General features: G+C 36.4%; 2 protein-coding genes across 2 annotated transcripts in view; one reads left to right on the top strand and one right to left on the bottom strand.

The window, feature by feature from the left end:
• The window catches only part of LOC142353172 (uncharacterized), a 393,253-nt gene that overhangs the window by 298,475 nt on the left and 80,159 nt on the right, over positions 1–14,619 (bottom strand). The window lies entirely within an intron of this gene.
• On the top strand, positions 1,448–13,894 carry LOC142353672 (programmed cell death protein 10-A-like). The gene is made up of 5 exons (XM_075405976.1): positions 1,448–1,675; positions 6,375–6,428; positions 6,814–7,061; positions 12,639–12,735; positions 13,164–13,894. The coding sequence occupies exons 1-5, from the start codon at positions 1,514–1,516 to the stop codon at positions 13,383–13,385; spliced, it is 783 nt and encodes a 260-aa protein (XP_075262091.1). The 5' UTR covers positions 1,448–1,513; the 3' UTR covers positions 13,386–13,894.

Below are 14,619 nucleotides of genomic sequence, written 5' to 3'. Positions count from 1 at the left end.
TTCTGTTGTTGGTAGTTGACTTCTTTTTTCAAACTATGGACTTTAGTAGTATCTTGGGTTCTAATTAATAGAAATTAGAAACTGCTGTTAATCTTTGAGGTCAAAAGTTCCTTCTGAAATCTCTTTCATAACAGTCCCTCCCCTATTCAAATACGGACATCCCCACACTTATGTACCTACTACCTCCCCCCACCCAACCTACTTACCCTCACCCCACCTGCCTTACCGTCCTCAAATACTGGATAAAAAGGTAAAGCCCGGAGGGCATTAAGTTCTCTAGGAGCCTTAGGGCTCACGACGCTCTAAGTATAAGATTCACCGAAACTATAAGAGACCTAAATTCATGATGTGAAGGGCGATTCTTAGAAATTGCCCCCACCACCCCCCCCCCCCTCTCCCATATAACCACCCCCTCCTCCCCCGCCTACAATCGCCACTTCGCCCCTCCGCCTCATTCTGCTCCTGACCCCGGACGCTCCCCCTCCTCATTTAAGCTAAAGCTAGCCTAATTCGAGAGCCATTTGACCGACTCTAGTCGGTTATGTTTCTGGTTTCAGATCTTTGGCACAAGATATCCCTCATGACAACGGTACTCCAAAAAATTTGTAATCGTTATCATAGCAATTAGTATTATTATTTTATTATTATTGATATTAAGTTTATCTCTTCACAATTAAGAGATCTAAGTTGCCAAAAATTTAAATATCAAAGAAAAGTGCTGTAGTTTCAAGAGAAGTTTCATTTATGATAGGAATGGTACAAAAATGGTATCAAATATTTTGAGCAAGCCCTTCCATGACATCGTAGCACATGTACCCATGTGCGTAATCTGTTAAATTTGTTTTCAAGTGAGGCGGTAGCTCTCGAATAAACTTTGAAGCAACTATTGTAAACATATCTTTTTTGCTTTACCGTTTTTTCCTAGATCATTCTTTTGATTTCACTGCTCGAGTTTTTTACGCAATTACGATGGAGGTCGGGTGTGCGAATCCCTCCCTGGTTGGAATTTTTTCACCCATAAAGAAGTATCTAGGGTACAGTACCCTTTGAATTAAATTGCCCCGCCTGTCGTTTGAGAGCAATTTGTCCGACGTTAGTCGTTTTATAATTATCAGATAGAAATGCTTGCGAAGAGGCTTGAAGTGCCAAAATGGTCGCGGGAAGTCTGGTTCTTTTTTAACCAGAGTCGGTTACGGAAATGCCGATTCTGCAGTGTCGAATGAACCAAGTACATTTTAAAAGACTTGCTTTTTGCCCTTCTGTTTAACCTATTCTTTTTAACCTTTTTGCAGCCGAAATACACCCAAGATTTACAGTGCGATTTCTTTAGTTCATATTCTATTCTGAAAGCGGTGATTTCGTAGAAACTCAGTTGTTGAGGCAGGGGTATACTTTCTATAACTGAAGACAAATTTCTCCTATCTTATGTTGTGATGGGACCGTCCATTTTTCAGACTGTAATGCATAGTGTATACATGCAGTAGCGTCCTACCTCTACCAGTATTAAATACAGATGGCTAGCAGTCATAGCAGCAGCGGTGACGTCAGAGACACGAGGGACCAGCAAGGTAGTCACCCTCCTCCTACCTCCAACACAGCAGCTGGTAACTCGCAGGAAGTCATTGCCTTCTCCACAATTGTCCTCAACTATGTACTCCCACAAGTCGTCAAAGATGTGAGCCATTATTTCATTCACATTGTGCAAATTTTGTTAGATTTAGCACTGGTTCTGCTCTGTCGAGAAAAGAATTTTGGCCTGTGAAACACATGTGAAGGAGAAACAATAACTCAATAAGATATTTTTAGTGCTTATATAATGCGTAGGTGTTTCCAAAGAGCATTTTCTACGTTAATGCCTCCCGCATAATCTAGGAGCCCCAATTCATAGCAAATCACATGCGCATGGTGTTATGCATGCTCTACGATGAGAAAATGGGCGGCAATAGAAAGCATTTAAGAAAAATGTCCTTAGAATGTTGGCAAAATTGCTGTGGACACTTTGACCACTTTTTGATACATCTTAAGGGGTGCTAGGAAAATTTGCCGACAAGGCGTTTAGCCGACAAGGAAAAAATGAGAAATTTAGCCGACAGCTTTATCATAATTGGTAATAAGAGTCCATAATTGGTCCATAAATCAGTAGTTCGGTTGTGATAGATTCAAGGCCCGTTACGCTAGTTACACAGGCCCGTTACACTAGTTGATGTGTTTTAAATTGGCCAATCACAGCTTTAGAATAAGCTTTATTGCTCATTTTACTTAAATTGTCGGTTAAATTTCTCATTTTTTTGGTTGTTGGCTAAACGCCCTGTCGGCCAATACGGCGGCCAACATCTTAAGAATTATTCTTTTGAATGGGGTTTCAATGGTTCTCAATTTTGAATCGGAAGACGTCATTGCTAGTTCTTCTCTTGAAAGATATCGTATCTGGTCTTCAAGATGCTGTATTCTACTTCCGATACAGGCGGAGTCGATCTAACAGGAAATTGTGCCTGTTTAGCCTATAAGTTAGGAATCACTTTGTCGAAATTATCAACTGTTTGTGATCAAATTTGAAAATGAATCCTCAGAGTTGTTTACAATCGTCGATAATTTTTGCCTATTTTTGTAAATCTCATCGGCTTTTCTTAGATTATATGGCGCAAACCATATTTGTGAATTATACGAGGAGTTTGTTTTTCTATTGATTTTTTATACTCGAATAGTATTGAGATTATTTGAAGACTATTGGGAAAAGCTCGAGCTGTCGTTATTGTAGTTCGCTTTCGCCTATTAATCAGTGGAGTGAACATGAAAACGTATAGCTTAGGAGATGATAGAAATGTGAAAAAATTTTTAGAGGGAAAACAATTCAAGCAGTGAGTTGTCTCCTTCGTGCAATCTTCTCAAAGAGAGAAGAGAGGTGAAGAGTAGGTGCAAATATTCTTGCGTTCAGATGCGGCGTTCAATCATATTTTTTGCTTCAACTCCAAATTTGGTGCGTACTTAAGTTTTCTGGGCTACTTTTTTTCATTGTTTGTTTATTGGAACATTTTTGACCTTTTTAAACTATTTTTATGTGCAATTTGGGCTGATAGAAGCTGCTTTTTGTAAAGGTTTTTCGGGTAATGCTAATCCCTTTCATGTATTGACCAAATTGGGAGTAGATTTGCATCATTATGAATTTTGAAACCGCCTGTTTTGAAAGAAAGTGGAAAAGTTCAATATTTCAAAGTATGTGAATTTATTTAATACATTGAGATCTAATGATTTTCTCCCCAAAGACATGGAACTGGTAAATTGATAAATAAGTTGTCAACTTTTACCACCAGGTAAAACGAAATTTTATACTGAATAATTCTAAGTTAGCAAAACATACTGTTTCCTTTTGGAAAGTTAAATTTCTAGGAGCATATTCATATAAGCTTTTTTTACTATGTGTGGTCAGGTTTTTGGTCCCAAAATTTGCCCCTCATGGCACTTCTAGTTATCGGGATAAATCTTACACAAATCACAGCAAACAATTCACGATTTTTGATTTTGTGCTGAGAGTTATTTTTGCTCGCAACTCTTTATTTTACGTTTTGTCTGCATTCTACTTTTCATTTTCTTCATTCCAGATTTTGTGGATCGATTTCCTTTCTGATTGTTTAACGTGAATCTCGCAGTGGTGTTCATATTTGGTTGCTTTCACGCCAGTCTGATGGTACATTTTTTCGGTAAAATTGCTTCAGGGTAACAAAGCAACTGAGGAGTTTTTCCGGTGTATTTAAGCGCAGTAAAGATAATGCTATTTTTTTGTTTGTTAATTGGTAGGTTTTAACCTTATGAAAATCAACTGTGTTATTTCAGCTTGAAGCACACGATGAACTCTTTCGTTGCCGACTTAATGACTATTTTCGTTAAAACAATTGTTACGATTTTTCTAATTTCTAAACTTGGACCAATTTTATTATAGCTGCCAAGCTGTAAGCTGAGCGGAGCCATATGGCGCTGTCTTTTTTTTCCAATCCAAATGGTTTTTGGATTGTATTGGTGTGCTGTCTTTTTGAATCAAAGAGGAGTGTTGGTTTTGTATCGGTCTGCTTTGTTTTTTACGGGAAGTAGTTTTGCTCATGCGGCATTTCGACCTAAAAGCTAAAGTGGGAAAAGCTGATGAACAGATTTTTGCTTAGCGAGAGAAGTTTAGATCATGCGCTGCGTTCAGTGAATGGCTTTTGGACTTTGAGAAATGTTTTCAATAGAATGGAGAATATAGATAAACGTTTTTAGCCTCTTTTCCTCAATTCGCCCTTTTCAATTGCTCTCAAACGAAGGTTGTTGCAATTATATTAGTCCTGTCGGTCTTTTTTATGCAATTTTTCGCTTGACCGATTTTTCGTCTGACGCTTTGGACTTTTCGTCCTCAAAAACGGGATGAACAGGTAGCGCCGAGCGGGCACTGAGTGTTCTTGGAGGTTTTTAGCTCTGCTTCAGCTCAAACTGTTTTGTAGACGTATACTTATGATGTGAAGGGCGGTTCTTAGAGGTTAAGACACCCCCACTGTTGACCCCCCCACTATTGTCCCCAACCCCCCCCCCCCCACCACGTTGTTGCCCCCCACCTAACTGATGCCTCCTCTCTCCCCATCAGCCCCCCGGTGCACCACTCACCCCGCGCCCCCCCCCCCCCCCCTCCCCCATCTGACGAACAACAGATCGCTAAAAACTCGCAATTTTATACTAATTTTTACAATTTTTTCAAGCTTTTTGACAATTTTTCTATTTTTTGAGTATTTTCGGCCCTAGATGTCAAGGAATCTCCTCTAGGGTTTTATAGTCGTTTACTGCATAATTTCTAGTGGTAGTGTAATGGTTTTAACTTTTAAACGTCACAAATTTTTGTCAAAACGTTTAAATTTTTTCAATTTTTTGGACATTTATTTTTCATTATCCGCGTCTTTCCGGACGCAGGGGCCAGAAAACTTCCTTAAGGGTTGGATAAGAAGTTACCGAAATAATTTATTTGGCCACGGAATAGCGTTCAATTTTTTAATATGACATTTTATCATTTTTTTAATATAAAACTTGCCTTTCCAAGTTTTTTAAAAAATTTCAACGGTTTTTAGGTTTCTCCAGCCTCAAAAAGCCACATAACCTCCTCTAGGGTTTGATTATAGGTTGATGCATAGCTTCTAGATGTAATGGAATGTTTTTCAAGGTTTAATTATCAGGAATTTTTAAAAAAATATATTTGCAATTTTTCGAGTTTTTAATCTTTTTGAATTTTTAATCTTTTCCGGCACCAGGGTTATAGGGACCTCCTCAAGGCTTGCTGATAAGCTGTTGCATATTTTCTGGAGTTATTGGAATGGTTATCAATGTTTCAATGGCTCCAGCTCTTAGCACTTTGTTGAATTTAATTTTTTTAGTTTTTGGAAAAAATGTTATGTTCCAAGTTTATGGATCTTCATGAGCCAGTGAAACTATTTAAAGCTGGGAATAGGGATACTCGATAGTGTCTCTTGAGACAATGAATTTGTTTTAAAGATTTTAATATCTTGAATTTTAGCAATATTTTCTTAAAATTTGCTATTGTTTTCGAAATTTTTGAATAATTTTCTCCTTTTCTGAGTTTAACAATCATTAGTGGCCAACGAAGTTTTTCCAGTCTTGCAGATGGGTTACTAGACATAACTCCAGGGACCAACAATAAATCGGAAGATTTTCACTGTGAAATCTGGAAGCTTTTGCTTTTAGTTTTGCAAATTTGCAAATTTTTTTAAATATCATTTTTTTATTTGATTTCTTTACTAACAAAGCTAGAAAACTAAAAATTGCAGAGTCGAATCAAGCTAAAGCTAGGCTCACTAAACCGTGGCTAGCTACTGACGAAGCTAACCGCTCGCCGGTCGTTTGAGAGCAATTCGCCCGACGTTAGTCGGTTATGTTTTGTAATTTGGTTTTTAAGTTAATGATTTTTAGTTGCTGTGTTTGTAATATGTAATCCACAGAAATCAATGCCACAGTGTTTCAAGTGTAAAATGGGCACAGATTTTGAGCCTTGCAGGCCTCTTTCTAACGTGGGATTTAAAAATATATAAATTTTTACAAATGCTGATCTGATTTTGGCAATTTTGTTCAATTTTTCTCAGTTTTGTTTTTATTTTGGTGTTCCTTTCTGATTGTGTAATGTGAATCTCTCAACGGTGTTCAATTTTGGTTGCTTTCACGACAGTCTCGGGTACATTTATTTCGATAAAATTTGCTTCATGCTAACAACTCAACACTGTTCCACGACTTTCACTTCGCTGTGGAGTTTTTACTGGTATTTAAACACAGTATAAGTTAATACTAGTTCTTTCTTTACTGCTTGGCAGTTTTTAAGCTTATAAAAATCGACTGTGCTGTTTCAGCTTGAAGCACAAGATGTTGGCCCAGCACAAGCATTCGCGGATTCCCTGAGAAAAGTGAGGATGAAAAGCTTAATATGAGTACTTTTGAGGCTTAAGTTAAGGAGGTTTCTCCTCTTCAACTGCCATTCATTTATATTTAGTATCATATCATTTCACCCGTACATCATTTAACCCCATAAACGTATCCCAAATTTTCAGGGTCAATTGTTACCATTATATAAAGAGCTTAAATCGGGATGCATAATTGGATGTCACCTGGGGGCGCTAAAGGTTCTATTTTGGTTCCAAAAGGGGTTTCCAAGTTTAAAAATGTTTGTTCATGTTTCGGAACAAACTGAGCCACACCATTTCTTTGTCACCATTTTTCTGCGTGAAGCGATTCAAAGCCATCTATTTGGGTGCTAATTTGGCGGCTCTTTACCAAGTATTTTTATTTAAGGCCGAAGCAGAAGTTCCAGGAATAGCCTTTCAAATAGTGTCTTCGATTTTGGAGTCACAGTCGCCAAAACTCAATGTGATCGAGCACCTTTTGAAGTTGACAGGATCCAGTGCTGGTCCAGACTCCTACCTCGAGTCTCAAGGGGGTTACTACGCTGAGCTAGAACAGCATGCACATGAAGTGAAGAAGATACTCAGCTCCCTTCCTGAGATTGTACTGGATCGGTCTCGATTCCTCGACAATATCAAGTAAAATTCTTCTTGTTCCAAATATCTTTTTCCGGGTCTCGAAACAATGTTTACGAAATCTCCCATTTTTGACGTAATGGCTTTTTTTCGTTTACAAAATATTTCCGATATTTCTAATTTATAACCAGTTCATATTTTTTTGTTCAAGCTGTGGCTTAATTGATAGCAAATAAAACGACGGTTATAAAAGCTACTTAAAATTTCCGCAATCTTGCTGCTTTACGCTTAGAAACCAGTCTCTTAAAGTGGGCTTAAATCTACAGAGGATGCGGCACTTGATTTTTTGTGTCAGTTGCAAAATTAATTCTCATTTCGTTATTTTTAAGATATTTAACAAAAACTGTATACTATATAAATTTGTGCGGCAATTGTTCTCTCTGTTTTGTCGGTTTTGCTGTCAACCAGGTTTTAAGTCTTTTCGTTGTAATGATTTAACCGCTAAAATGAGTTCTGCACTCTAAATTTAATGAAGACTTAGAACCTTCAACAAAGGATAAAAATTCAATAGAGGGCAGTTCGAATCAGAATTTTAGAATTGGAAATCTTTTGCGTCAGTAGTTTGTTATTAATTGCCGTGAAACGACAGGCAGGCTATTGTTGGTCTTATCCTACTTTTTTTTTACAATTCGCGATTTTGAACATGTTGAAACACGAAGCGATGTGAAAAAGCGAACGGTTTTGAAGTGTGAAGTTTTTGCAGTCTAATTTCTAAGGAAAGAGAAATTGTGTTTCAACAAAAATTTGGTTTCTGGATTGTAGATTTTTTGTTTGTGTGAAACTTTGGCTTGTTTTTGTGAGTTTTAATAGTTTTTTAATAGCCGCCCTCATCTTCTCAGCCGGCTATTATAGCGCTCCTATTTTTTTTTACTTCGCCGAATAAAAAAATGTTTCGCTTTACCTCATTTTGCCGCTTTTTCAACATTTTGCGTGATATCTTTTTGACATCTCTAGGCTAGTTTCTCTCTTCTCTCATTCTGCTAAAAGTGATTTTGAACATCAGTTGCTCAGCAAAGCAATTCAAAATGAACAGTGTCAGTATAAAAAATTGAAGTCAGAAGTAGAAACGGGATAAACCCATAAAGCCCATTTTAGATGCCAGCTATTTGAACGTCGTTCCTATAAGTCTTAGTTACCATCTCTAATGCTTATTGGTGTTGATAGTAGCCCCTGTAGCCTCTCTCTAAGAAACAGAAGTGCGTTATGTTCAACTACGAAATGCCATCAAAATAAATCGGACTTAAAAAATGTTTTTGTACGAAAATCTTTTTTTTTCAATATCTTCTATTCTTTCAATCCCAATCATGCTTATTGGAATCAACGGCGGCTATTTTCCGGCAATCTGCCGGGTATGTTTTCGAATGCATTCTTAGTTTTTTCCAAATCCATTCTTAAATATTAATTCGAAACAATGTTTTTATCAATTAAATTAGTCCTGTGGTCTTTTTGTGCATTTTTTCGCTTGACCGGTTTTTCGTCTGACCCATTTGACTTTTCGTCCTCAAAAACAGGATAAACAGGCGACGCCTGGAGGGCGTTAAGGTGTCTTGGAGCGTTACGCTTTACGCGTCTCGAAGAATGCAATTCAACTCCGGTTCCCTCTCCTCCATCTGACGATTGGGACCCCCTCTTGACCAGCCCTGCTAACCCTACCCCATCCCTTGAGCCTGCCACACAACCCACGCCGCTCACCCGTTCTCAAATCTAGCATCTCTACGCCGCAGACTACTATCGATACTACCCAAACTAACCACTTGCCGGGCCATGTTTTCCTGTTTAGTTAATAAAAACTTCAAAGAGTTTCATGACTTGCCTTCCTTTTTTATTTTGTGGTCTTCCTCTTTGTTGTCACGACGCTTTGATCAAGTACCAGAAAGTCAAAACGCTACTTTTGCAGTGTTTTTTACCTCCGCAGCTGAATTGGTGTGCGTGACGTCATCTGTTGCTCCTTTGGTATGAGTTTTTCATAGGTCAATTATGTGACACCCAACTTAATGTGTTGCCTTCCTTGCGCAACTTATTTTAAATATAAAATCGAAAAAGGAGGCTCGGTAATGTGCGTACGCACATAATGTTCCGACCCCGCTCATCCACATTCTTGACTTAATTGGCTACCAAATGATAGAAAACTTTCGAAAACATACACATCGTTCAATACACAACCAATGAAATACAATAACGCAACGCTAGAGGGCCGATGAAAGTTGTTGATAATAAGACTACTAGAAAGGACGATAAAAAAATCAAACAACAAACATTATTTACGACCAAAACTCGATGTCTATAATAAAAAAAATCCTAACAAAATCAAACTGGCATCAGATAAAAACAAAAAACAAAACAGATTCACCTATACTTCAATAGAAAAGATGTGGGACCTGTGCCCAATGCGACTGTTTAACAGGTCGACAAAAAAGAGCAAATAGTTGCGAAGCTCAAAAATATTTTTCCATTTTTGAAAACATTTAATTTCACAGTTATTAATGTCATTATCAACTGAATTCTGTGAAATATTCATTTTTATCTACATAGGAAGAAATTGAGATATGTCAGTATCCAATGTTTGCAAAACTTCAAAACCAATGTGATCAATGATTATTGTTATAATTTAAAAACAAACCAAAAATCCTTTGAAATGTACAAATATATATAAACCTTACATTCTATATCTCTTAATAACAGTAGTAACCAAGCCAAGAAACAAATGTTTGAAGCTAAAACCGTTATAGGGATCAATTTATAGCTCACTGGAAACGGATTGTGACCTGTGTTTACAGAATTAAAAAAGACGAAGCTCAAAAACCCAATTTTTTGTGAAAAACAATATTTTCAAAAGCCAAAAGAGACTTAGGATTACCACAAAAGCGATGGGTTAAGTTTCAATACCTCAGAAAGCCAATTGGACCTGTTAATAATGAGACTAAGTAACGAGCCCACAAAAAAAAAACAAATACATAAAGAAGCAAAAACTTCAAACAGTTTTACGACCTGACACTGTTCAATGCACTGTAATTGTAATAAGTAACCTACAACAACTGTAAATTGTCATTTTTTTCTCATCTTCATTTCTTCCTGATAAAAGAACTAGTTAGACATGACAAAAAGAATCCAAAAATTGAACAGTTGAGAAATCTCGAAAACTTTTTATGAAACTAAATGGTGGAACCAATCAATCACATCGTATATACAAGAGTGAAAAGAAATGTTTGAATCAACAAAAATGATTGAGACTACTATTGAGTGAGATTGAGTTACTGGATGACGAAAATAAAAGCAAAAATAGGACAGATGAAAAAAAAATTTGAAAATTAATTTGAAAGTTATTAGAAATAACAGCTATAAACTGAAATCTTTAACTGGGTTGAGTTATCCGTCTTGGGAAAGCAACTATCTATCGTTATCGTATATATGGCGTACACCAACGAAAAGAAAGACAAACATAGGCAAAACAAAAAAAAACACAATTTTGCGAGATAACTGTTTCTCAGCCCAAAAAGCATAAAACTAATCAAGCAAAAACGATTAGGATATCCAGATATGCCTTTTCCAACATGCTAATTTTAATTTTTCCTACAATGTCTTCCTTTAATTTGATGTGTCCATAATTTGATAATTTGACAAGGAATGAAAATGAACCCATAAAATTTGCAATTATGATAAAAGAATAGAAGAAATTGAAGACCGGTAGTAACAAAATAAAGGAACCATAAATTGAAAATAAACCCATTATCGACATTATTTTATTACTCACAGGATGTCGGTTTCTGCCTGTTTTTACTCAGACTCCGCACGAGGTTGAGAGAAATAGAATTAAATAGTGGCAAAGTTCAAAAACCACCGATATTTTCTCAAAACAAATATAATGAAAGTCATAATAGACATTAGATAACAACTGAAAAAACGTCTAGGTTCTTTTACACCTTCTGAAAGCTAACTGGATCTTTGATTGGGGACAATAAGTCATTGGGCTACGAAAAGTATAAGAAATGAAAGCAAGACGCAAAAAGTCCACAAAGTTTTTACGAAAATAATTATTCTCAGCCGTAAAAACCGTGAGTTTAACTCTGAAATCATTAAAAAACTCGATGGGTCTTTTTTTGTGAATAGTATCTGTCATTAAGCAAGCCCTGATTTGAATTTCTTGTCCGTAATTTACACAAGAAACGTTTACATAGCGGAAAAATTTTGAAAAATTGTTAGCGCGCCATAAAATGTTAAAAAAATTTATCATAAGGATCAATCGTGTTATCAAAATCAGCCCAGATATTGCTGCGCATCTAGAAAAACAAACAATTGTTCAAATCATTGCGAAATAGATCAATTGTATTCAAAATTTTTCAGTTTTTCAAAAAAATGCATTTTGTTTAATCGAGTTTAAATTTACAAAAAAGTGGCAAAATTGTAATTCCAGAAGACTCTTAAGGCCAGCAGGAGTACAACTAGCTCTTTTTTGAGCTGAGGAAGAGTTTCGCCGCAGTTTTGTGGTGTCTACTTCCAGCAAATTAAAAGCAAGTGTGCTAAAAAAAATCGTTTTTTCGACGAAAAAAGTCTAAAAAATTTTGCTTAAATTCTGACAAAAAACTCGGAACGAAGAGTTCAGCAACCCTCGTTTATCTTTAGAGATAAAATCAATAACACTACAGTTAACAATTTTAACACATTTAAGCAAAATCTGACGAAAATTTGGTCAAAATTGACGAAAATTTTTGTCAAAAATGTGAATAAAAACAGCGGAATTACCTCTAATTTTCACAATACTTTAAATCTCGATCACTCCCTTTAAAAATCGAAATTTGAAAAAATCTTTTTAATTCCAGATTCTACGCTGGACGGGCTTTCTAATGATATCACTCACAACTGTCTACGGTTATTATATCGCTCGGCCAAAATTGTCTGAACAAAAAAAACCCATTTGAGTATATAGTTCCTCCCCCCTCAAGAGGGGTCGGAACAATTAAGTTTAAATTGAAATTGAATGGATCCAAAACTAGATACAAAATCACCTAAAACTAGATGCGTTTGAACAGCTCAAAATTTCATTTGAAGTCAGCATAAAATACGAAATCCTTATTATTTTGTGGATAGCTCTTTCCTGCCTTTTGTGGTAGTATTTTAAAACTAGCGGTCTTAACTGTATTTTCTGAGGCTATTGTCCGTTAATCTGCAAACTATGTTCTTTTAACTGTGATCTAAAAAGAAGTTTCCCATAACTTGTCTCTTTTGCTTTTCTTATCGATTTGGTATTCGGGTTAATTTTTTTTTTCATTGGCGAAAAAGTTGGCGATTCTGTATCGTACAGCTGTGATTTAATTGCTTTTAGACTTACTAAGCAGTTAATCTAATTTTCCAAGCTTCTTTTTGGATCTATCTGATTTAGAGGGTGGTCTTGAATGAGCTCTGTAAATGGTGACCGATTGCAGATATCAGCTGAATCTTGACTCGGTTAATCCTTAGCAACATCAGAAGTTATAAATGGGAGTTCGGTTAGAGTAATGGGAAAGCATTGCTGGAATATAAATTAGAAACCAAAGTTGGCTGTTTCAGCAAATTACGAGTTAAAAAGGAGATTCGTTGTTTTAGGAAGATTGCTCTCCATTTGAAAAACTACCTGGCTGCATTAGTGCACATTGCTAAGGAGTTGGAGCAGAAGTATCCCCAGAATACAGCCATTCAAAGAGTTAGTACTAAAAGTCGATAATTATACCGATTTGATTAGTTCAGTTAATAATATGCGTCGAAGATTTGCTCCATGCTTTCTGGGAACCCTGAAAAAAGCTGAGTTTTGGGTTAACAGCTTGTTTAACAGATTCTTCAACAGATCAGGATGTTTATCTTCTGTGAAAAAAGTATTTTCATTAAGAAATGTACAAACTAATGATTTTTCTTGAACTAATTATGGTTTTTATAGTCCAATAAGAGCGGGGACTCGCCGTTAATATAATTGTTTACCGTTGTAAAGGTTCAAAATATGTAGAATATAAATTAAATGATCATCTACAATATTATCGTCTATAATATCATATTATAGATGATAATATTCTACCATGAGGAAATGTGCTGAATGAGTAGCAATTGTTCAATTCATATAGAAATATCTTTTTCCAGAGTCTGCAGTATCGTCGGCAGGAGTTTTCCAGAGCTTCCCGGCACTTCAGTGAGCAGTTGAAAGTGTACTTCCAGGACAACAGCAAAGCCCAGAACATCTACCCCAGTGCACTGGCCCTGATAGCTAGCAATATCCAGTTCAGCCACAAGTTGAAAGATATGCTTCTGCAACTGAATGGAGTCAATGCCAGTAGAGCCACGAGTCGAGGACGAGATGGATAGAAAATGAAAGCTGATGTCTTTATTAGATAGATCTGGTACCAAATTTGTAGCATTCTATTTAAAAAAAAGAAAACGCTTAGAGAACCCGATTGTGTATGTGTGTGTTTTAATCCAGAGATCAAAAATGCATGCGCTCTTCACACTGAGCAACAATAAGAAAACTGAGAGATTTTTAATTTTATTTTTTATTTTGCAACAGTAAGGACAGGGAAAGATGTAGCCCTAATTTGCTTGGTTTAAATTATGTCCATCTTAGATCATGATGTGTGGGTTCTTGACTTCTCGTGAGCGCCAATTACTGTTTACCTTTGTGAGGGGATTCATAACTTCCGGAGATAATTAAAAGATGAGCGATTGCTAATTTGGTACCGGATGTTACTTCTAATTGTGTTGAAATGTTGAGGGTCTGATTGTGGTGAATACAGAAACGCCCATTAGTTGATCAATCAATGGATGTGAATTTGTTCCCTTTAGATGATCTATTTATTAGAAATATGATTCCAACCAAATCCTTTTTTCGAGAAATTTTTCATTCAACCTTTTGCAACTTTCTGCGATATTATGCGTGAAGTACACAGAGCTGTAAAAAATAGTATATTTGGACTGTGAGTGCAAAGTCACTGAATGAAAAGGTCCAATAGTGGACAGAATACCATGAGACAATCGTGACATTAAGGCATAATATACGTGTGGCTGGGAGCCAAAACATGTCCCATGTTTCAACAAAATAATGCTCTCACTATAATGGAGAGGTGTACGGCCAACGATTCGGTCCTGGAACTTAGCCTGAAGTTTACGCGTCCATGTACCACAACTTTGAACTGGTTCAAATTTTTCAAATCGATCCAACAATTGAATGGATCTTTAGAAACCGTTCTTACTGGACTGAGAGATTGGGGTTGCACTTTGACGTACAAGAAAAAGATCTAGTGAAAGATTGCTTTTATCCAACATAGACAACACCAATAATTAGTTGCTGTTATAATAATTAAGCAATAGTCTCTAAAGTTTTTGTTAAGTACACTGCATGCCATGCTCAATTCGCTGTTAACAAGCACAACTGTGTAGGTCACAATAAAACGACTTTTTACAACGATTGAAACCTAAATTTACTCCAGCGCCTGCTCGAAATCAGAGGCACAGAAAAACGTTTAATAGAAACAATTTGACTCGGACTCGCAGTACTCGACATCGATTCGGTCCCCTTATTATCAGATCGACTGACATAATAAAA

This window comes from Convolutriloba macropyga, chromosome 14, assembly GCF_964194025.1.
Source record: "Convolutriloba macropyga chromosome 14, txConMacr16.3, whole genome shotgun sequence".
In the NCBI taxonomy this organism is placed as follows: Eukaryota; Metazoa; Xenacoelomorpha; order Acoela; family Convolutidae; genus Convolutriloba; species Convolutriloba macropyga.
Note: the sequence above shows the minus strand (reverse complement) of the source record. Positions and strands in the feature narration are given on the sequence as shown.

What these genes read in the sequence shown, in the direction of transcription:
- LOC142353672 (XM_075405976.1), top strand. Translation starts at nt 1,514, where the DNA reads ATGGCTAGCAGTCATAGCAGCAGCGGTGACGTCAGAGACACGAGGGAC. An exon ending in CGATTCCTCGACAATATCAA is followed by an intron (nt 7,062 to 12,638) that starts GTAAAATTCTTC and finishes TCGTTGTTTTAG; the next exon opens with GAAGATTGCTCTCCATTTGA. An exon ending in AGAATACAGCCATTCAAAGA is followed by an intron (nt 12,736 to 13,163) that starts GTTAGTACTAAA and finishes ATCTTTTTCCAG; the next exon opens with AGTCTGCAGTATCGTCGGCA.